This window comes from Orbicella franksi, chromosome 3 (genome assembly GCF_964199315.1).
Source record: "Orbicella franksi chromosome 3, jaOrbFran1.1, whole genome shotgun sequence".
NCBI lineage: Eukaryota > Metazoa > Cnidaria > Anthozoa > Scleractinia > Merulinidae > Orbicella > Orbicella franksi.
This window is the reverse complement of record NC_138147.1, coordinates 28507572-28531737: the sequence shown is the minus strand read 5'-3', so window position 1 is coordinate 28531737 and position 24166 is coordinate 28507572. Positions and strand designations below refer to the sequence as shown.

The 24166-nt window shown below is 39.6% G+C and overlaps 1 protein-coding gene across 5 annotated transcripts in view; it reads left to right on the top strand.

The window, feature by feature from the left end:
* LOC145481794 (nephrocystin-4-like) overlaps window positions 1–23419 on the top strand; it is a 47052-nt gene extending 23633 nt beyond the window's left edge. For 2 of the 5 annotated variants that reach the window (XM_081460331.1, XM_081460329.1), the window contains exons 14-39: window positions 286–334; window positions 1821–1942; window positions 3466–3657; window positions 4422–4487; window positions 5402–5504; window positions 7202–7345; window positions 8033–8134; window positions 8536–8647; window positions 9006–9083; window positions 10667–10805; window positions 12048–12114; window positions 12223–12281; window positions 12994–13161; window positions 14179–14237; window positions 14468–14598; window positions 14808–14897; window positions 15493–15649; window positions 16455–16540; window positions 17008–17093; window positions 17202–17261; window positions 17821–17932; window positions 18753–18864; window positions 19373–19491; window positions 20485–20580; window positions 21213–21363; window positions 21792–23419. In XM_081460331.1, coding sequence (XP_081316457.1) covers window positions 286–334; window positions 1821–1942; window positions 3466–3657; window positions 4422–4487; window positions 5402–5504; window positions 7202–7345; window positions 8033–8134; window positions 8536–8647; window positions 9006–9083; window positions 10667–10805; window positions 12048–12114; window positions 12223–12281; window positions 12994–13161; window positions 14179–14237; window positions 14468–14598; window positions 14808–14897; window positions 15493–15649; window positions 16455–16540; window positions 17008–17093; window positions 17202–17261; window positions 17821–17932; window positions 18753–18864; window positions 19373–19491; window positions 20485–20580; window positions 21213–21353 — 2650 coding nt within the window. In that variant the 3' untranslated portion in view covers window positions 21354–21363; window positions 21792–23419. The remainder of the gene's footprint in view (window positions 1–285; window positions 335–1820; window positions 1943–3465; window positions 3658–4421; window positions 4488–5401; window positions 5505–7201; window positions 7346–8032; window positions 8135–8535; window positions 8648–9005; window positions 9084–10666; window positions 10806–12047; window positions 12115–12222; window positions 12282–12993; window positions 13162–14178; window positions 14238–14467; window positions 14599–14807; window positions 14898–15492; window positions 15650–16454; window positions 16541–17007; window positions 17094–17201; window positions 17262–17820; window positions 17933–18752; window positions 18865–19372; window positions 19492–20484; window positions 20581–21212; window positions 21364–21791) is intronic. The other 3 variants (XM_081460330.1, XM_081460333.1, XM_081460332.1) reach the window with 3 other exon arrangements.
* The last annotated feature ends 747 nt before the right edge of the window (window positions 23420–24166 follow it).

Below are 24166 nucleotides of genomic sequence, written 5' to 3'. Positions count from 1 at the left end.
CTTGCGTGATGAGCCCAAAGAGCTTCTGCGTGGGAGGCTACCTCCTGGAAGGACTGCGCTAAATCGAATCATTGTGATCATTTAGGTATTTAGTACTGTATGTAGTTTGTTTTGAAGGATTAAAAGACTGAAAAACTCTCTTGTGTGTGTTACATTGTAGACCGAACACACACTTAAAACGCGAGAAATGTTAAGTCCAGAATCCATCCTCTCCTTTGGTGTGGTCTTTGAGAGTAAAGTTTCTAATTGTAGCGCTGAATGTTATTGTTCTGTCTTTTGTTTCAGGATGTCAGATGAATACCCTGCCGTATCTCCTCGAGATCCACTTTTTCAGGTAAATTTTGGCCATCAATTTTGAACTAAAACATTTCATTTGAACTTAATTTCCTGTGAGCAATAGCTGTATCTCAAAGAAAATAAGGTCTCCATAGGTGCTTGAAAAGGGTGTTTGCGTGTGCTTAGTGAGGGGGAAAGGGTTTGAGGCAGATGAAAATAAAGATGGGCCTAAGGGGGGGGGGGGAGGGGGTGGGGAGGTTTGTTAAGGTCCTCGACGTCGCACTTAAAGGAGCTCAGTCTTGGAATTTTGAGTTATTTTGGCCAAAACTACCTTTTCGTTGAAGGAAACCTGAAAATAGCAGTTTACTAAAATAGAAAAAAAAACCAAAGAGATATTAATAAACTGTAAAGGAACAATGATGGTTAAAGGTCAAATGAACCAAAATTTCGACATCTTTTCTTCAGCCATTTTATAGCGACGAAATGTTAAAAAAAAAAAAACACGTAAAAAGAAACTTATGTGGAAATTTTTCTTTCTGAGCCGTGAAAAGGAGTAAAAAAGTTAAAAGTACGAAGACAGCCGATGGCCTCACGAAAACGTTTCCAAAATGACCGCGCACTTTAATGGAAGGAATGGAACTGAGACTCTGCTTTGTGACGTCATTGTTGTCTTGAAAATTGCTGCGTTTCTGCGTCAGTGAGTCGTTCGTGGGGAGGGTTTTGGATCTAAATACAAATCATATTTTACTTGGGATATGGCCGAGGAGTTCTTCCGCTGTTCGGCGGGCATTATTCGCTTGTTTTTATTTGTTTTTTGTCCAATTGCAGGCTTGCAACGGTCCATAGTGAAGTTAAAAATGGTCGGTACGAAGTTTGAAAGAGGGTCCCAACAAACTCCTTACTACAAGATTTTGTTCGAAGCTGTCTTCGGTAAAGTGTTATTCACAAACGCGCGAATGCTTCGAGAGCATGAAGCACTCCCATTTCATTTTTTTAAGCCATTCTCTTTTAATTTTTGGGTCCTGGGGGAACTTAAAAGTGCTAACTTTTGATTTTGAATGGTTTTCCTCTGAAGTTCACTGAGAACATGAAACCAAAAGAGGTTCAAATTTCCCGCATTTCTTGAGCTCACCAACAGTGACGTCACAAGTTTTATTTCCAACAATTATCCGACAATTTTCCCGACCGCTCTACGATTATGAAGGATAAAGAACAATGATTTTAGCATTCCAATATCTCCGCATTGCGTCGTTCAATTTGTTCGAAACTTCAGAATATGTTTATTTTATACTTAATGAGCACATTGAACTCAAATGAACAAAATGTCTAAATTTTGGTTCATTTGACCTTTAAGGATAGAGAAGATTAACACAGATTACAAACGGCGCACTTGAAAAATTTTAGGCTTAACTTTTCAAGATGCGTAAACCTTATCGTAGCTCCTTTAAGATGGCATTGTCGTTTCAAATAGTATTGTTTGGTTGCTGTTGGTGATAATTTGGAACTGTCGGTAAAGTGTAATGCCCTTTTCGTCTTGTCTCTAGCAGTACAGCTCTTCTGGCATGCGTCCAAGTGCTCCCAGTCCAGTGACTCATCTCTCGGAGGTGCCGCATAGCACAGTTCACTCTCCTTTGATTTTAACCGGAACAGGCATAACCCCTGCCAGGTATACTCAATGATTTAAAATTGTAATTGTAGTTGGAATACGTTTCTCAAACTCGTTAATTTAGTTTAAACAAAGGGAATCATAACTTAAATCTTATTGTGACGGTGTTTGTTTGTTTTTTTTTATCCTAATATAAGCATTGATTATACAACATATTTTCCTTTTCTCTATAGTTTTAGTTTCGATTGAGAAGATATATCAAAGACTCGAGACCTTGTTTTACCATTTCCAAACACCTTGAACTCGTCAAAACTATTTCAGTATCCTCGTATTTCAGCTCTCTTCTCAGTATTTGGAAATTTTTTAAACCACCGTGACTGTCTCTCTTGTTTGACTCCAAAAAGCCTTCTTCGTTTCTTTGTTTGATCATCAAGTGGATCCGTAGAAGAGTTGTCTGTTAACAAGCACAGAGGTTTTTCTTGAAAAAAAAAAAAAATGGCCTTGGCCACAAATTTAAGAACACTGGTCTTTTAGGCATGTTGTAAAGGGACAGTTTCAGGTTTCGGCGCATGTGCAAGCTATGTCGTGAGTATATTGTACCTTTGCTGAACCACATATAGTTCAGTAATCATAGGCCGGCTACAGTTTTTGAAGGCAGAATGACTGATGCACAAATTTCACGGAAGGAGTCAACGAATTTACACAGAAAATGTCGAATTAAGTAAGCGGCGTTTTCACTCTGAAAAGCATCAAATGTTTTCTGTTCAAACTACGCCGGAGAAATTTGAAGACGCAATAATCATCGTCGGCCATTTTGGATTTGTGTTTGTGGAAAACTCCGTCACGGAAATCACATGGATGTTGCGACGTCACTTTGTTTTTCGAAAAGCTCCGTTTTCAAAAAGTTTTCCGACTACACGCAAGCGTGAAGCCGGCGTTTTCAAATTCCTCCGGTCTGAAGAGTGTTTTCGAAAAGCTCCGTTTTCGTGACGAATTGGCGTGGACGGTAGGCCTAACCGTAGAAATAAAGCTGCGCATGCGTTTTCAATTTTCTCTGGTGTAGAGTGGAAGGGGCCTTAATTGATTCGTAAACAGTAAAATTTGATTAGTGCGTGGAAGTCAGCGCATATTGCCTCTATTGCCACGTTTTTGCCACAGAGCACGACATTTACAGAGGAAAATTGGAGTCTGATTGCACCTTGAGATTAGGCGTTAAAGCTCTTATAAAGAGTATTTCGTACACTAAACAGTCAAATTTGTTTCTGCATTTCTTAAGCACTTCGAAACGCTTTAACAGGTCCTGAGGTATCGTCCCGTGTATGTTCTTGTAGTGTTTGACAATGGCGGAGGATTGTTGTTTATGTCCTTTTACACGATTATGTAAATGTCCGCGTCCATTCGTGCGAGAGTATTTTCATAATCTTCGCACCCTTTTATGTTAATTCTCCGCGCCAAGATCGCTTTAAATGCTGTAATTTGCATGATCTGATATATTTTTTCTTGATAATGGAGTCCTGACTACTCCGAAACGTCGGATTTTATCGTTAGCTTTCAGTATGCATTATTTATTGTTTTTTATACAGTGGACCCACAACTATGACTCGTGCGGCCTATGCACGGCTGTCTAGTGCTGGATTCCCGACAATTGTCGATCGCCGTGGCAATCCTCCACAAGTGATTGATCCCAGAGAGGAACTACCGTTACACTTAGATACTGAAGGAATGGATCAACTCCTCGGCAATGAGATTATCATCCAGTTTCTTGCACTGTCAAGGTATGGCTGATGAAAGACATATAACTTGTGCATAGTTTTCACTCCCTACGTCCGTCATTTCTTAAAATAATAATAAGCTTTATTTATACATTTTTATAAGAAACATATACTATGGATTTACATAATTTAAAGGGGAATACATACATAGTGAATTATTATTAAGTAAAATTACTAGTAAGGTAAGTAAAAAACAGACCATAAATGGAGGAGTCTTCAAGCTCTTGCTGAAAACGAGTTAGTATTTTTTTTTTTTTTTGCATTCCTGACTTTGGTATTGCTGCTGAACCTGGTTTAGATCTTAAGATATAGCCGTGGCTGGTATTTAGCTTTGTGAGAAAGATTTGATTTGGGTGGTTTATATCATGACCATTTACATTCTTCCCCTTTCTCCTTCGAGCCCCCTCCCTCGAGCTCCCCTCTCTCTCCCTCCCTCCCACTTCCCTCCCACCCTCTCTAATCCCTCTCTTCCTTACTCTCCCTTCCTTTCACTCTCCCGTTGTCTCCCTCCATCCATTCCTTCCTATCTTCCTTCCTTCTTGCCCTCCGTCCTTCCGTGCGTCCTCTGTCCCTCCTTCCTTCCCTCCCTCCCCCCTTCTTCCTTGCTTCCTTTCCTCCATTTTCAGAAATTTACAATGTGTTCAGAATTTTAATCATTTTACAGAGTAGTCACATCTAACCGTGGGAAAGAAAGTGAAAGTTTAAAGTGTGTTTAAAAGTTGATGTTCCCCCAGGTGTGACCTTATTTGGTATTTTAATCTTGTTAGGTGCTACAACAGGACTTCCTTTTTCTCATTCCAATTTTACCGTTTTCCTCAAGTTACCACTGAAAGGTTTGTGTAAATTTCAAAGGAATTTCTTTTTAATTCTGCTTGTTGTGCATTAGATTTTTCAGATTGAACTTCTTGAGCACTATTAACTTTCGATATTGAGCCCTGGTCTTATGTTTGTTCAAATGGCCTTTTATTCTCGGCTTGTGTTCAGGGGGGTTCATTAGTGAAAGAGTTTTGCACTTCATAAATTTGGGTTAATATTTGCAAGGGAATGTATACTGCGTCGAAAACATTTTAGGCGTGCAACAGATCACCACTTGATAAACCTTTCTAAACATGATGATGTGAAACTCAATACAAGTTCTACAGTTACATAACGAACATTACAGGTCTCTAAGCATACTCTAACAGAGTAAAATACTAAACGACTTCTACAACAGAGAGCTTGCAATTAGAAGTACAATAGCATCTTTCCTCAAGAGCTATAAGAAGCAGAGGTTTTATAACTTGTATTTGTTGTTTTTTTTTATTATTCACGGGGAGCTGGGATGGCGCAGTGGTAAGAGCACTCACCTCCCACCAATGTGTCCTGGGTTCGATTCCTGCCCAGTGTCATATGTGGGTTGAGTTTGTTGTTGGTTCTCGCCTTGGTCCAAGTCTTTTTCTTCAGGTTCTCCAGTTTTCCTCCCGCTGCAAAATCAAACATGTCCAAATTCCAATTCGACCAGGATAGAAGACCCGCTTGAAAACCAACTAAGGCTGATGTTCCTTCTGTCTAAAAATATTAGAATTTTTTTATAGCTCCGTAGGCTTATTTTCATAGACTTGGGTGGGGTTGTTTTCGGTATTTTATGCTATGTGGCAGTATCCTGATTGAAACGTTTCTGGGAAGGTACAAATTACTGATAAGTGGTGTCGAGTTTGTTTTCAATTTGTAGTGTGAGTTGTTAATATTAAAACTGATTTGTTTTTAGAGTGTATCTCAAAGACACTGACAGTCAATCACAAGGTATTCCTTGTGTGCTACAAAAGTTTAACAAAGACGGATCACTGTCAGATGAATCTCCTGGACTGATGGTGAGATGTGATGCCACTTTGTTATTATGTAAATAAATGTGTCTATTCATTTGGGGTCAGGGATGGAGGAAGGAAACTTCCACCTATATAGCTGTTTTAGAAAAGTTGCTCTACAATAAAGAAATAAAAATCATGTACCGTGTTTCTATCGAGTTCAACAAAAACACGAGTGGAAGTTTGGGAGAACGAGAAATGCCGTGGAAACACGAGCCTCAGGTGTTTCCACAGCTTTTTCGAATTCTCCCAAACTTTCACGAATGTTTCTATAACTCGATTTCAGAGTGGAAAAACGTACTGCGCATCTTTTTGCGCATCCCTAGCCCTACTTGCGGGCTCAGGTGATAATGAGGGTTGCAATTGTGGAAAGAAGGGCGGAGTCAACGGCGGACTGCTAATAAGGTGCGCGAGGATGTCGTTCGGTTGATATATTTTTACTCGGGCAAGCATGATTTTTTCCCGGCATTTCACTGTAAAGAAAACTAAGTTTCCCCTGCCTGCTGAGAGTCCCTCTTGTTTATATATTCAGTGGGCTGTTTATATGGATGCAATATGTAAAGAGTGTTTGAGGAAAAAATGTGTTTTCGCACCGAAATTTTTTGTGTATACCGTGGGGAAATAAAGGGTTCGGAAACCTTAAGGTTAATTTTGTCCGAAAAAAAAATTGAATCCCCACGAAAACAATACACCAGCTTTCCATTACTGACGATAAAATGTTGATGCTTAAAGGGAAAATTGGGAAAGCATGACTTTTTTGACCCGATCGACGAAATTCCCGCAATTTTTTCAAACTTGGAGCCTGGCGCACAGCCAAAACTCGCGCATGCTTATTACGTTTTTCCGCTCTGTATAACTCGATAGAAACACGGAGAACATGCTTTCAATTTCCTTTAGAAAACACTACGACGAAAAAGAGAAAACAACGTGTTTGTTTTGATCATGAAAATGTAACTTCTCTTTGCTCTTGCCATCATAACGTCAACAGCTCGTGCTATTCTGTATTTTTATCGAGTTATTAAAGCACAATTTTTAACCAATCAGCGCGCGTATTTTCTTAGGGGTGTTTTCTAAAAGCTTATAAGCTTACGTGACAATTTCGAAAGTTATTTTGGGTAATGCTGGTTTACGGTTGCTTGATTGAAGTTCAGTGTGTTTCAGCGTGATAGAAGGAAACAACACAAACACGTTTATTTTTGCTTTCTTTTTCCTTCTTGTTGAAAACACGTTAACCTCAATCAAGCAACGATAAGCTATTACCAACCATAATACCAATCGGCATTGTCGCGTACGCTTTTAGGCGTTTGTGGGAGGGACAATCTTTGACTTGTAGAAACAGCTGTATACCTCAAGCTTTTGCTTTATTTATTAGATCGCTGTTTTTGCTCTATAACAAGAACGCACGAAATGCTCATCAAGAGAGCTTAGGCTAGCAAAAAAAATGTTACCATTGCCATTTTGCAGATCGTAATTGGATATAAGGTACACAATAAGGCAGTCATAACAGCGAAAGTGAAATAAACACAAGGAAAATAAGACGTTAATGTAACGAGACAAGTACATAGCGAAATTTGGCAATTCCTTCCTCGTCAAAATTGGATTAATTTTTGCTGACTTTATTAATCAGACAGTATAAAGTTTGTGCAACGTTCCTTGCAAACATTTTGAGTTCATATAGCACTGGTAATTGTTTGGCTTTTCAGTTGCGCTATATGGTGGACCCTTCATATATGCAGCCTGGAGAGGGTCGTGTGTTTAGTCAGTATCTTCTGAGTCAGGCGTTACACATTGATGTCTGGGATGGGGATTCACTCCTCCTGATTGGCTCGACCACACTGCCTCTTAAGGTAAACAATTATCCATATGTTACCCTTTTGAGGGTCCGACATGTTATTTATCCGACCTCCAACATGTTATTTCCCTCCATAATGTCAATACTAGTCAAGGATGCAGGTGATTGGAGTGAACAAAGTCGTTAACTAAGGAGGGATATTGCCTTGATGTATTACCAAATTCTCAGAACTGACTTTAAGAGAAACATGAGAATACGTTAGAAGAATTGATATTTTAATCGAAGGGCTTAAAGAATTAAGTTTGTTTTAAGATTACTAAACGTGCTGGAATTGAGTACACCGTTAAGTAATAGGAATCATTTTCCGCCTTTCCATCGAGGTACAGAGACACGAGTGGAAGTTTGCGGGGACAAGACTGAAATATTGCGTGAATAAAAGCTTGCAAAGCAGCATTTTCCCGTTCACCCAAACGTTGTTTCTGCAAGTGAATACAAACGCAGAGTAAATGTTTCCTATTTGGTTTAGAATGTGTAAGAATAAGAGAGGAAAATCCCGTAACTTTCATTTGAATTCTTTTAGAGTCAGTGTTTCCTGAGAGAAAGCAACATAGCAGGATTTGAATGGTTGACTGTTTTAAACCACTAGTCTCATGTGAACGTCATGGCAAGAGGGATTATGGCAAAGGGTTTTTATCCGTCAATAATCCTCTTTTCAATATTTGTTTAACGTTGTTCTATCCAGCACTTATTGCGTCAAGGCCGTGAGGCTGTGATTGTGGCGCGTGAATTGGATGTCGTTTCCAGTGAGATTTCCGAAGAAGCACCATCACAGGCTGGAGACATGGTAAGGGGAACAATTCATGAAATGATTACAGGTTTCTCGAGAAATCCTGGTTATACAGCCCTGTGCTCTTGTTACTTCGTAAAGGGTGGTTTTCGCTTGCGCACAAGCACGTTAAGAAGCACACGCAGTCACATTAAGATGCTGCTAATTAGCCCCTTTTGTCAAGAAATTTCCTATGATAATTCTTATGTTTCCTTGAAATGAGGGATATTTTTTGATTAATGTGAGGGAAAAAGGGATATCTCTATTATTAACTTGAACTTTGGCGAAATATCCCAGGGAACAATGGGAAAATGGGAAATGGTTAAGCAATCAGGTAAACACGTATCCTCCGCCGGAAGGCCGTCATTGATCATGGGGGAACTCACAACCTTAGTACCACATCCTTTTATCTCTTTCAGACTCGCACGGGAACAATTCGTCCATTTGGTATCAAGTCTGTTGTTGAAGCCAGGCTTCATCTTCGAGTAGCAAACATTGGACACTCCAGCGAAGCACCAAAAGGCAAACTTGGTTAGTTAAGTTCTTTTTTGTTTCTGAAATCAGTTCAGTTGTTCTTGTCTCTCAAAGGGGCACCATCATTAGCATAACTTTGAAAAGTGAGGACAATGACAACGATGTCGGCAATGGAGAGGGAGAAGGGGGTGGGGGTGGGGGTGGGGATGACGACGACAGCTGGGAGGGACGGGGGATTGAGGAGGATTTCTTTTCATTTGTTCGTGGCGTTTTCCTGTCACTTGACGTGTACTCGACTTACTGTAAGGAAACATGCGATCATGGTAACACAGTAATGTTTTGAACTACGAGACTACGAGCTTCTGAAATACAGTTGTTGTGTTATGTGTTACTGGTGATATATTCTGTTTGTAAGGTACAGTTCCCAAGAAACATTCCACTGTCGTGGTGTCGGAAACTGTCAGAGAAACAGGAACTACCAATGGGCTAACAGGTTAGTGGTGGTTTGAACCTGCCTTAACATTTAATTCTTACAGTTTGCAGGGTGTGGTACATAATGACGGCTTGGGATTATATAGTCATTTTAAATGCTAATGAAAAGATAAATGACCCTTAAATCACAAAAAGGGCCTTCAATAACTATGCGCTCTTCGATGAAATTTGAAGCTGTTCTTAGTCGCTAAAATGCCTCAAGTTTTTTTTTCTTTCAAGGCAAATAAACATGTAAATTGTTTCGTTAATCTTGACATGTATATCAAAACGTGGTGATGACTTGGCAACTATTTCGGATTGACTCATTGTGTTTTTTGACGTGCGTCAATCATTTGACTGAGACGTTCCGCGTGACTTGAATTGGTTTCCGGAAATCGTTAGACACGCTTGTTACCTAGTCTTCTTTGGCCCGTACTGTAAGTTACGTAAAATCGTAAAAAGCGAAAAATGTTTCTTCTTTTTAGGTTAGTAAGAGGCATATATTTTGAATCTTTAATATGATTAAGACCTTTTAAGTAATGTATCAAATACGAGAGACAATTCAGTGTTTCATCACTTAACCAAACACAAGAAGTCCGTCCATCGTTGTCGATGGAGACCATAACCTCACTGGTTGGTTAAGTGCATAGAAGACAGTTAACAATACCACACGCCGCGTAGAAATTAAACCACAGAGTAGATGGGAAAATACAATCCTATATATGTATCTAATCGAGCTTAGATATCCACACTACGGTCACGGCAATGATTTGCTTCGTTTGTTTGAATTTGATGAAGTATGAACGAGTTTGAGAAGAACTGTTTCGTGTGGGTCTCAAGTTCAAAACGTCAATTCTTTTTACAGATCATCTATCGTCAGTTCTGAGAATTTGATAATATAATTTAGTTGATGACTTTGTTCGTTCTCATCACCTGTCCACTTGTAAATATTGTAACGAGAAATGAGATTTTGATTTCTTCTGGGAATTAAGGAGCTCTGTGAACATAATGTGAAACCATTTTTTTGCAATTTTAAAACAGGAAGTTTGAGCAAGGCGCGACGATGACGGCAACGACAACGTCACCAAACAAAAGGTTTTAAAATGAGTAGAACAATGGCTGTGCTCGTGCGTTATAAATCTTTGTACATATCTTAGCCGTCCTCTGCAAAACAACAACGTGAAATGACCAAGTTCTGCGTAGTCTGAGGAACGTGAACGACGACGGCTAATGTTTCGTATTTCCATTCGAAATTGAACGCTGTCATTTCATATTTAGCCTGAGGACGTTTTTAGAGCAAATGGCGTACTGAACAGATCTAGACAATGGCAAATTGCGCAAGTAAAATACAAATTCATTTTTTACTCGGCGTCGTCCTCGGCGTTACCGTCGTCGTTACTTAAGCTCTCCAATAACTGAAGAAAAAATAGGTACCCAAAGCGACATGTGTGAGGTACCTCATTTGCATTAACGGACACGAGCCGATGACAATAGTGTTAGATACCACAGGTATCCCACACAAAAAGCACCATACCGGAGTAAAGCAAAGATGTTTAAGGTTAAAAGAGATTCCAGTACTTAATATTTAGTTCTTTTTACTCAAAGGAAACAAGGTGCGGACTAAACTGAAAGCCAAACAAATGGCTGAATGCGATGCTGAGCTTGCAGCAGTGCTGTTCAGTAGACAGGACAAAATAGCTAAAGATGATCAACCAGTGAGAGAGGCTGATGCCATTAGGAAAAGGTTAGTTTGTCTTTGTAGATACTTGCCTAAGTGTGTGCTCGAGTCACTCTAAAGTAATGTCATTTCAATAAAATAGCGAACAAACAAAGAACAATTCTGTAGCAGGGAGGTGAAGACGGATATCTTGGCTAAATTACAATAGGTGTGTTGACTTACGCTTGTTTATCAGGGTGTGCTTAAGGCCGCCGCACACTAGCCGATTTTTTGTTGGCCGACAGAAAATCTTCACTTGTCGGCTAGTGTGCGGTGAATTCAGGCAAGTCTGCGACAAGATCGGAGCTTGTCGGGCGCTATCTGACAGTGCTAGATCTCAAAACGTCTTGTCGGGCCTTTTCGACTAGTGTGCGGTGGACCAAGACAATTTGTCGGGACACGCGCGCGCCTCGACCAATAAGGAAATGTCATGAGAGTTACGCCAGTGGAATAAGCGCCATCTTGATTTTGGATGACTCGGCCCTAAGCCTCAGAGCGATTAGTCGCGACATAAAATCGGCTAGTGTGCGGCAAGTTGATGGCCCGACAAATTTTAACCCGATTTGACCCCGACAAAAAATCTGCAATTCTACGACGAAAAATCGGCTAGTGTGCGGCAGCCTTTAGGAACCACTACTGAATGACGGCTTCTATTGAAGATGTATTTCTAAATGATTTGTGCCAACAAAACTAGGGCCGGTTTCCATAAAGAAAACTCCTCAAGAAGTTCCCGGAGATCATTATGAAATTCCACGTATTCATTGTAAAGTTTGGGTGCGCTTACGTGAAATGAAAGCATATGAATGTGTTGCAATGAGTAAATTGTGTTTACACTACCAGAAGCCATTTAGCCAGTTTAAAATCGTTTTCTGTAGTCCATTGCAAAAAGATACGAAACACTTATGCAGTTTTCATACCTAATCGTATCTTTTTTTTCCTTTTTCGTACGCTTCGGCGGCATATCAGGCGTGTTTGGGCGAGCCATGGTTCGTATTTTGGCTCGACATACGTCTCGCCAAAATACCCATGGAGAGACCATATGAGCCTGATATACAAACAAGGCGTACAAAAAAGGTATGATCATTCGTTTACCGTACCAAAATTTGGCCATAAATCGTGCCATACTGACTGGGTACTGACTTGATATCACAGGATATCAGGACAGAATAAAAGGCTCCTGATTGGCTAATTGTTAATTGTGGGTACGATAATTCTTTGGTGTTACGCTTGCTGTCTCTTTATTCATCATGTTGTGAATTTGTGCGATAGAAAACTTGAAAGAATGCTGGCTGTTCGGCAGATCCAAGGAGCTGATAATTCTACAGGGAATTTAATAGTAAGTTAAGACAATATAAAAATACGCTTTCTAGTTCTTAATTTGTAGACCAATCTGCATTTAGCTTTAGTGTAATGTAATGTAAACAGGGAATCTTTTCCTTGTTAGATTCAAAAAGAGGAAAAGTTACAAAGAACAAGAGACCTCAAAACTATCCAGCTCTACAGGTTGGTAAAATAATCTTGAAACTTTCAGAGCACTTCTCACATTCCAGTTGGAAAGGTCGTTATGCACAGTTCTGACCTCTAACTCTCTGCAGTTACAGAAATGCTGCGCTCACGAAGGAGAGGTTGGCGTTGCGTGACAGAAGGCCAAGCTGTACTTATGAAATATTACATTACTTGCAAAATGTTTTGGGCGTTTAATTTCGGACACTTTTGTAATCTCATTTCAGACAAATTTCGGACAACAATTTCGCACACTTTGCTGAAACATAACTGAAGTAAATTTACGTCTGCAAAACACGAATTAGACTGAAACAACATCTGTGAAAATGATAGTTTTGCTGCAGCTTCAATGTTAAAGAAATACACCGACGAGTGAATATCACATATGCTACCAAGCCGTTACGTATGTCACGTCATGTCTCAACTAGACTCACTCAATAAATGAAACTAAGAGCTTAGAAGCTACTTCCAAGTTTTATACTGTACTGTAAATATTTCGGACTCTTAAAATTCCGGACGCTTAAAAATTTCGGACGGTTTTAGTTTCGGACATTTTTTCGTCCGAAATTAAAATCGTGCGAAATTTGTTGCAAGTAATGCATGTTGACTGTTTGCGTGACGCATGGCGATCTTGCTAGTTTGTTTCTTTAAAACACCCTGCTTTCAACTATAGCATTACAAACACCCATTTTCGTTTGTTTCTGTTTTATAGAGAGAAGCTCAGACATGAGAAGATTCTGTCTTCGCTGGCGGGTAACATCACAACCAGTCACACAATCTACCCGTCATTCGGCACAGCGGAATTTTTTGAGTTTGTGCTGAGAAATCCTTACTCCACGGATCAAACTATCACCATTCATTGTGACGACAACGAACTCAAGTAATTGTGCTGACTGTTTTAGCCCCTCACGGGGATTTCAGTAGGGATTTGCCACTTCCGCTGGATGGGGTCGCACTTTTGCGACTGGATTGACTATAAGGGAGTTGCAATTTCAATAGGGTTACTAGAATGGGCTTGCGCCTTTTTCGAGATTCTGGGATCAAAATTCTGGCAAGTGGGGATTTAAAAAGGGGAAGATTCGCGGTGAGAAAGTTGTAACCGTTCTACATTCAGTTTAACTTATGTGTCACCTCTTTACAGGATGACCTAGTGAACAAACTTTACAAGGTAGATTCATAAAACAGAAAACATTGCTAAAACTAAAACTAAAACATGCTAAAACATGCTAAACATTTACGAGGAAAGCTTGTAAGTCTTTGAAAACTGAGGCCGAACTCAGATTAGATTGTTTTGAATGTACAAAATTAATTAAGTTTTTACATACTCGTGTTTTCCACATAGTTTTTACTTGTAAATTATACTGATATATCTATATGTCTTTTTAATTTTTAGTTAGCATATGAATGAACTACTCTGTAGAAAAGTCATCATTAAACCGTTATTATTATTATTATTATTATTATTATTATTATTATTATTATTATTATTATTATTATTATTATTAAAGTGACTAAGATGAGGTCGCAAAAATTTAATTGAACCCAAAGTAACTAAGATTGGGTCTATCATTGGCCACAGAATAGAGCGGCGCATACCCAGATACCCAGATACCCACATACTCAATCAGAATTGTGTGCTTGAAGTTCACGGTGTCTTTCCGGTCTGTAGTAGTGCGATTTATTCGAAGCGTTTTGGAAGTCGTGAAATAAACTGCGTATTAACCAAACTTGCTCGGGAGCTTGCTGGGAAAATGTTGACCCTTGGTGTTTTCTGTACGCACCTCACTGCAGTCAGTCAGTCTTGCCAAGCTCTTAGGCCGATATTCTTGCAGTATGGAAAAACAATTGCAGTTACAAGATGAAAACACTTAAAAACGAAGCATTTGGTCTTTTACAGAGTCATAACAGACACTAGGGAATGGAGACATTTCAAGAGGAAAACTGAGACTCGTTCAGGTGATAAATGATTGTGCTTTATTCAAATTTGACTTTTTCACAGATCAAGCATCTTCAATTTATCAACCTTAAAAACCTTTCTCTGCGAAATAGCGATTCTTGCACTATGTAGCTTACTATGGCAAAGCCTGTTTATGTGTTATATACAGTGTTTGGTCCGCCCGTAATCCAGTGTTACCCTCTTGTGTTGTGCCAGACGTTTATCAGAAATGTAAAATGTTCATTTACAGCTCTAGAAGAAAACATGTTTGACACCGCCTCTACCAGCCCCTACCCACAAGTGTTCTTAAGGCCCAGGGAGACCGTGCACATCCCGTTCAAGTTCCAGACCTTTAGAGCGGATCAAAGCGTCCCTGAACAGGTAAAGGTTCATTCACTGGGGCATCAAGATCAAATGAGTAACTCTCTGTACTAATTGTTATGAATTTCCCATAATGCTAGTACTGAGAATTTAAAGATTAATCATACCTCGCTTGATGATTTTTGTTATTCTCTTTACGTGTCTCTTGACAGTGTATTGGTTTTGTAAAGAGAAATTATATGTTCCTGATTTGTCCTTTCTCTCCATAGGGCCCTTCTCACCCGCTCAAACATCAAACCCAGACATATTTAAAGACGAGCACGTCAGAAGAAAACAACCTGAAACCTCGTCAAATTAAGGTGAGAGAGTTCAATCCATCAATCAATCATATTTGACCAATCACAGCAATCGCAAGAATCACGAGACAACCGGAACTCGAAATAAAACGATTCAGACAGAACCAAGCGCGGGAAAACCTGCAGACGGTACCGAGCGCGGGAAATCCACGTACGCCAAGGTCGCAAAGTCACGATCTGTTTTGTGTTGGCCCCAATTGGTTAAAAATACAGCTTATTTTGATCTAGTTGGTTAAAGCCGATGGCATTAGTTGTTTTAGCCAATCATAGATTGTAGAAAATGGAAACCCAAACGAAACGGATTTGACGTTTTGAGAGCTAATAAAAAAATAAGTCAAACAACTCCGTCTCTGATGGTGATTTTCTAGCCGTGTAAAACAGGGTGCTTTGAGTCCTGAGTAAGTCATTGATGGCAGAATTTGTGAAGTCCTTTTTTCTCCTCGTGGCTGAATATTTTTCTCCCTCTCTTTTGTTTGGCGTTACCATTTTGAAAAAAACCTTGAGTGAAAAAGAACACTGAACTGAGTGAATTGAGGACTGTTAGGAAATGAAATGAAATGTCTTTTAAAAGTGTTACTCTGCTCTACCCCTCCTCAAGGTGTCATTCATGAACAAAGACGAGTGTCCTGTGGCCATCCTAACCGTGCAAGCGGAACCTCGACCTCATGTGGTGGATAGAACATTTAGGTTCTACCACGCAGAACAGTCGTTCTTAAAGAAGACCATCCGGCTGCCTCCTTGGCGATCTCTACCAGGTTAGTAAAAGTCCATAATGGGCTCTCAGACCCAGATAACACAAGTAGGCATTAGTCTTCCTTTTTTCCTTCGCTCGCGTGACTCTTTCCACGCTTGAGACACGGCTGAGGTTTTAGGGACCTTAAGCACCGACGACGATGAGCCCAGAGGACGACGACCGGAAGTAAAATTTCCCCTTACCGCGCTACTGCGCATGCTAGACTCGTCGTCCACGTGAAGGTTAGGACGTCAAAACGCCAGGTTTGCTGTCCTGAGCGAACGTGATTAAGTATTAATCTATTAACGTTTTTGGGTTGCAGGACAACTAGCAATGCCATTTTTTTCAGGTTAATTATATCGTCAGGCTTAAATCTCATACAAGTGCGCGCAAGAATATTTATTAAGTTTGCAAACTCTTCAGATTAATTCTAAATTTGGATAGTGTTGTAGTTAAAAAGTACTTCGGACAGTTCGTGCGCGTACAGTTAACAAAACTACTCCATCCTTTCCAATTTGGAAATAATTGAATTCAAGAATTTTTTGTGAGTGGTAGTGTTAGTCCTCAATTTTCAAATAGACCGGCAATTTTTATTTTTGAGCTTTCTACTGTGTGCTTCGCCTTTTTCTATGGTTCTCCACATCATCTGGCAATGTGATTTCCAAGCAGCACCCCGACGCCAGGGCTCTTCCAAGCACAAGCCATATTTCGAATTTTGGAGGGCATTGCTACCAGAGATCGTGTATGGCGATTTGTTTGTATTGCGGGTTATTCCTAACTTGTGTGAAATGTTCTGAAGGATTAATACGCGACTGTGTTTTACGCAGGAGCGCCGGTGATGGACGAAAATACCCAACCACAAGTTCACGTGCGATGTAGCGACGTCAATGCTGTTTGTGAAGCCAGAAAAATGGTGAGATCTTCTTTGACTCTTACAGCGGATCATGTATTTGGTTATATTTAGGTTTTTCATGAACTTGTTTGATCCTGAAACTGCCCACTTACTAAACTTGCAGTAGTCAAGAAACACCGAATTTTTCTTCTGTTTATAAGGAAAACGAGTGTTTTGTCGCGTCTTTTTGCTTGATATCTAAGTATGAAAAAGTAAGAAAAGCTATTAGTGACACGGAAACCTGAGCCACTTGTTCATAAGCAGTTTGAAGCGACCAGGAATAGTCCTCTCTCCCTTCCCCACGCTGCACTTAATTCGCTGGTACCCATTTATACACGGGCATTGTGCAAGTTAGTGTATTGTTAAAGAACACAACACATTGACCCCGACCAGGGCTCGAACCCAGAGTAATAGATTCGGTTTCCAGCGCGCTAACCATTAAGCCACCGCAACTCCATCACCAAATATTCTCTCTTTTGATTTTGTAGCCGTCAGGTGAACCACAGGACGTCTTTCTCAAGATCGCTTGTGGACCTTCACCTTCTGTCAAAAGGTTTTTCGTTCTTCTGTACATGTAAGTCTGCACGGTGAATAGTTTCAATCGAATGCCTTCTACAAGAGTTCACTGAGTTTGTTTCGTTGCTGGTTTGCTCTCTAGAACTTGTTGTTTTATTTTTTGTAGAGATCCTTTCCTCGCTGAACCTTGTCAAACATGGCAACTGTATGTTCATTCATTACAAAGGTACGAAGAAGATTTATTGCGCAAAATATTTTAGCTTCATCCATTCCTGGTTGTCATTATCACGAAGCTTACAGTAACCATTTCGATCGATCCGTGATCGAAACAAGCTGACTGTTAATTGCCTATCAATGTAGAATAAATCTTCTTTTATAGTTTCACTCGAATGCCTTGCAATTATCTTTATCTTTCATATCTGCCCATGTTTTTTTTTTTCACTATGTAACTTCTATATGTTGTTAGCATGTTACCATGTTAAACTTTGTTTAACTATACGTAATAACTTTTGTAACCTGCAGTGCAGGCGTTATTTTGGAACCGAACGCTCGATTCCCCCAGAAAATGTTTCCTTGCACCAACCTTCCACAGTTACCAAATCTAAAATGGTGGCCTGATACGAAATTGTACACTCGCGCGCCCAAAACACGTTTTGCAACTTTGTACCATGCCAAAATTACAATGTATGTTGTACAAAAAACGAGAACACAGCCCAGCCTAAAAAGGCTCTCCTTGCACTCTGTCCCCGTTTGTTTGGCTCATAGTTTGTCATTTGTTGTTGCAGAATTGACATGAGCGCTGTACAAGGTCAGAGCAGTCGTCTGTCGGTGATTTTACGTGGGACCCAGTCCAGTCGCCTTGTTCAATGCTTTTCATCTCACCCCGAGGAACTACAGGTGATGCACGTATTCAATTTGTTTTTAAAATTAGGTGGAAACGATTTTTGAATTATTTTTGTCGTTTGGCCAAAAGAGCAGCATGGTTTTCCAAACATCGATGTCGCCTGTATTTCATTAGGGAGTTTAAGTAACCACGACGGGGACGCCGAGGACAACGTCGATTAAAAAATGACTTTATATTTTACCTACGAATCTCGCGATACTCTAAAGTCATTTACTTTCTTTATCACTGACAAAACTTTCACAAAACTGAATCTGGGGCACAGCGATAAACTTTAAATAAAATTTTAAAAAATTAGCCGTCGTGGTTCACGTTCTCCAGACAACGCAGAATTTGGTCATTTCACGTTGTTGTTTTGCCTAGGACGGGAAAGAAATGTACCAAGAATTATAACGCACGTGCACAGCCATTGTTCTCCTAATTAAATCTTTTGTTAAGCGACGTTCCCGTTGCCGTTTCCGTCGTGGTTTTCTTAAACCCCCTATTAACAGCCTCAAAACGGTCGATAAACCTTTGTTGTGGTAGATATATTACATCAAACACTAGAAGACCATGTATCACCACATTTCCAAACACCTCGGATCTCGTCAAAAATACTCCGCTGCGCATCGTTTTTTCAACTTTCTTTTCTCTTGTTTGAAATGTGATCAAACAAGGTCTTACGTGTTTGATGTCTTACTTTAAACACGGACAAAAAGAACAGGAAAATTTCCCGATGATTTGTAAACTAGCCACAAACTAGCACTGATAATAATGCACACAGTATTTGCGGTGTATGAAATTGTTTAGTACTTATTGTTTGTTTGTTCATGGCAGGTTTCGCCGACAGATCCAATCATGTTAATGGCTAATGCTGTTCAGGAAGTTCATCTCACACTTCGGCCCCACACATCCGGGAGCACGCGTTATATGTATGTTAACGTAGTTGGTATCCTTTGTTGTGACAACAACAACAACAACAACAACAACAACAACAACAACAACAGCAACAACAACAGCAACAAACTCGTTTGGAATCGAATGTGTTTTCGACCTCTTATTTTCTAACACTTGTGCTTTCCCTGTCAAATTCGTTAGGTGATTCATTCTCTGAAAAGCGCGGGAATTTTCCCGCTTAAGTTGGCAACTGGTGCCACATTGCGTGAGGATTTGCTACAGTTACAAAAATGGGGTTGAGTTTAGTTTTGCCTCCGCCGTCAGCTAAACTTGCGTGAACTGGTTTTCTAAGCAATTCTAGTTTTATTCTACATGCTCAATTCAATTCTACTCTGTAATTTTTCTGGTAACGGACGATGACGGTAGAGGCTCTCGAAACATGTCTTCCTCTAAAATTTGAAATGTAGAGCTTTCTCTACAATTTTTCTCAAGCTGCTTAGACTTGAGAAATTGTTCACAATCTTTTCTCTGGAATGGTATTCCTTAACCATGCATCTCAGATGTGGAATTTCATCAACTTGTGAGAACATGGCTGGTGTGTGCCTCTTGTCAAATGCCCGTCATTTCCAAATCGTTTGAGCTCCAAATCCAAGTTGGCGGAGGAAAGGGTTCGAACAAGGTGAGAGTTTTTTTTTATTGTTCTCTGAAAATTCAAACATCTTGTACACCTCAACTAGCCATTGAGTTCACGATAAATTATCGCTGAGTTAGCCGAAGAATTCACTGTCCAATCAGATACAATACGAGCCGTCCGAACGTTTTTACAGTACACAGCCTGGCTGTCGTCATCAACACGGCGATTTCTGACGGTTTTCTTTGCCTGGAGGTTTGCAAAACAGATTGAAGAGTTAAAAAAGAAAAAACGTGCAAAAAACTTTTCTAAGAAAACGATATACAAAGAGTAGTTGCAAACCAAATTGCGAGCTGATGAAATAGGTGGACAACGGTCAGAACAGTGCAGAACCTTTGATTTGGGCAGTTTTGGCGGGAACTGTGTGCGTGTAATGCGTGTGAAGGCTTGGTCACGGCGATGAAACGAATTACGGTTCCTGCAGTTCCGGCAGAAAGAACCGCTGCCTAACCCAATTGTTGTTATGAAATTCTCAAAGTTCAAACCGAACGTAGGTTTTGTAGCTTGAATATATAGAGAGCTTGCTTACAAATGTTTATCCTGGAGTTTGGGCGAAGAGATTGACCGGATTGGTCCGCTCCACTTCTTCAACCCCCTCCCCCCGGGTCATCGTGCTGTATTTTTCCGAACATTGTTACAAATTCATTTAATGTTCAAAGCTTCGAAAACCCGGAGAAGCGATATTTTTATCGTTTTTGGTCGTTTTGCCGCAGTAAAATCACTATCAGACTACAGATGTTAAGCCGTGTTGCTTGGTGAAAACCATGTGATTCAGCCAAATTCCAATCGAGAATCCCTGGACTTGTTATGTAGATGTAATACTAGTGTTTGCAGTCCTTGTACGTCTTTCTTTCCATTTGGACGAAACGAATCGGAAAGTACCAGGAACTGACTAGAGAAAGATGACCCTCGCTCCCAGATATGAAAAGCGCATACCTCTTCAGTTTAAACTAAAATATTTCTGTTCCATTTTCTTGGCAGCGTGTATCGTTCGCTAATCCCTATCCAACGAAAAAGACATTCCATTTGAAGTGTAACAGGCCAGATTTACTACAATTCAAAGAAAACATCATTGAGGTAACCACTAAATTTTATTGACCTAGCGTGAGGTCCTGTTGGGGAAATATTGGTCGAGTTATTTTTTTGCAAGTTTATGGACCTCGCTTGCGGCTCGATATCAGACCAATATTCCCTAGTACGGACCGAACAAGGGATAGTAGTTCAATAAAGTGCTTATTATAACGGATACTTTTAAATTCTGCTGATAAATTAATGCGTTGATTCTCGGTAAACGCGCTCGCCAATGTTAGGCAGATATTTGCATGTTTTAGGCCGCTTTTGTGACAGTTTTTAACCGAAATTATCCTCCAGACATAAAGCAAAGTATAATTCTACTTAAGAAGAAACTGTTTTTTTTCTGTCGCAATGTTTTGGAAAAGCACCTTGCCGAAGCTTTTTCTGAGTGGTCAATCTTAGCGGTCCGTATTCCAAAACTCTGACAGTTCAGGAAACCAATCAGAAACCTCCTTTTTGTCGTGGATCAGTTTGCATATAATTATAAAACTTTTTGCTAACGTGCAAGTTTGAAAGATTAATGATTTTTGTCGTGTTTGCGTCTTTCTATAAATGAATCATCACGGTAGACCTTAGAGCTTGTAGACTGGCCTGAAAATTAGAATGTTTTGTTCATCGTTGTTTTCTATCTCCAGGTTGGTCCTGGTGAATCGCATAGTATTGGACTTCGATTCACTCCGCAACAGTTTCCTGGAAAAGCTGAAATATTCATCTTCATCAACGACTCAGAGGACAAAAATGAAGAAACTTTTAGCATCAACGCGGTCTACACATAGCGCTATATACGTACGTCGTTTGGTTCGCTTACTTCTGTACTTTTTGTGTTTATTTACCTGGAGAGGGCGCGATAGACATCGTGTGACACTTCGTGACTCTTACATCATTTTAGAGTCGAGTCTAGCCGGCGAAGTGTAGCCGGATTTTGCGAACAAAGGCTTATGGGAACCTTTACAATTGAGCCGTTTATCAGCGGTACACAGTACTCACTAGTTTTCAGGTTTATTTCGCAGCTAAACCTCTCTCTAAACTCACAGTATGCTCACAGTTTAACTCGCTGCTTCGTCTCTCCAGTTTCTGAGAAAGTCACTACACGTGCTCACTACCATATTTGGTCACACAATTGAATGTCGCAAACTACGGGGGTGGGGGTCTGTCAAAACTCTCGTACACAATTCCCAGGACTTGTGAAACTAATTTCTTGTTTATATTTGCAGGTCCGCAAAGAAGCAGCGACTTTATATTGGATAATTGCAACTCAAGATCACAGCTTATTTTCGAATGCTTAAAATTGGATACTTAAGTTTGGACTCTAGTTTCGTGACCGTACGCAAATATTTATTAATAAAGTATAGTTTATGGCTGGTTATTTTTGATCTCCCATTCCTTTATACTTTGAATGTTATATGTTTTCCTTTGAATGGTGGTAGTAGTGGGGGACTATACATGAGCTTAAATCAACTAATAGTAAGTGTTTTATGTGTATATTTAATACACAAAACTGTCAATCCTCCTGGAGGCATCTTCAACAAGAGGATGAAGAAACTTTGTTTTGTCATATGTGCAGAGATAAATTTTTTTAGAGCCAGCCATTATGGTTAAAGCAAATGCTAAATCACGAACTGGTATTTTAAGAGACTATGGGCTTGGAGTCAACTTTGCTGTATTTCCCAAGAACTAAATTTATCTACCTATGCAATGTAGTTATCAAACAAGGAAAGCTACAGCATGCTGCTCAGTTTACGATATCAAATTTCGAATGAAGTAGACCACTGAAAAAGAACACTTCGTGACATGCAACTTACTACTTATAAAGATGCATGGCAATCCCAAGTTTTAAGAGCTACTGCAAGTGTTCAAATATATAGTACATCTGCTTTTATTTCAAAATGTTGTTACAATTTAGTGATCTCAGTCAAAACGTGCCAGTATAAATGATCTGGGATACACCTATATACTTAATTATTCTGAATTCATTTGGCTCCAGTCGTTACTAGTCGACACGAGGAAGTGCTCTGGAGACTGTATTTGGCAAAATATTTAACATCCAATGTGAAAATGTTGACCACAACACTTGCAGTGGATAAAAAAAATAAGACTGAGAAATACTTCAAAGACCTGCTATCACTGTTCTGGGTAAATAGTCCCTTTACACAAGTTACATTGAGCCTTAAACTTCAGCAGTGGTATAACATGAGAACACACAATGAAACCATGAGCTATTTCACCGTGCCTATCATAGATAATTTTCCAGTAAAAGAAAAAATGTAAATCACAACTAAATATAATTTACAAGTGAACTTTATGTTAAAAAACATAATTTGGAATTCAACTATTATTTTCAAGTAGGTGTTAGTTTTTTTTGTTTTGTTTTTTTCATTCACATCTCCCATCTGCAGTTTAAGTTGCAACCACGGTAAATAGTATGAGGTAAATTTAAAGTTGTCCAAAACATTCATTTCATGTAACTCACTCAGGCCTTCTTTCCATTGAGCCCAATTTCCCTTTCACATGCCCAGGAATGGACACTCGGAGCAAATACAGGTTACATCAACACCAAAGTAAAAGGTGGAGGAATTTCTAACTCTCGTCAGTTTGAACATCGTATCCATATCAGATGAATATATCTGGCACTAAAAACTTGATTTAAACGTCAGGAAATATTCGAAATTGTCCGCCCTCAAGGCGGAGGTCTACCTGAATTTAAGTTAAGTTTTAGGAAGTTTAAAGAGGGATTAAAAGGAAAAAAACTTTTGGAACACCACCAGACAGCTGAACGCCCCCCGAAAGGGCACCCCAGGCTGGTGGACAACTGTTTGGTCTACGTCTACCAATTTATAACTTCAAATTTTAATTTTAATACAACATCAAATCTTCAAAATTTCCTATTTCCATAAATTTTAATAATCCTCTAAGAAAAATTGTTTATCCCCAAATATCCCCAAAAATCACCAAAAAATTTTAAAAACAGCCTAAAACGTAGACATGTGGGATGAGCAGAGAGATTTTTGACTGCTTGAAACGTTAACGAGATATTTGCGTTAAACCCATAATACCCAGCTTACGAAAACGATTTTAAGGTAATTCAAGGTGTAGCTATTGTCAAGCTAATAGAGGTGAAGAAAGTCACGAGTTTAACACGTCTGTCACGATTGGAAATGTAAACACCAATTTCATGGCATTACAGGACGAAAATAAGCTTAGCGCCAAAACGAGGCTATGCCTCGTGCGAGTCTAAGAGTTTAAAAAGCGATTTCTATTCCCTTAGATTTTATAAATCTTTTGAGAAAAACTGTTTATTCCCAAATATATCCAAAAACCACCAAAAATTTGGAAAAGAGACCAAAACGTAGACATGTGCGATGAGCAGAGAGTTTTTTGACTGCTTGAAACATGAACGAGATATTTGCGTTAAAACCATAATACCCAGCCAAAATACGGCCTTCACGTTAACCCCCGCCTTAAAGTAAAAGGCAAATTGATTAATTTTCATCAAACCATGTGATACCTGGTGATACTTGTGATACATTTTGATGTCTTGTGATGCCTTGTGATGTCGTGTGAAGCTTTGTGAGACCGTTTGAAACCTTGT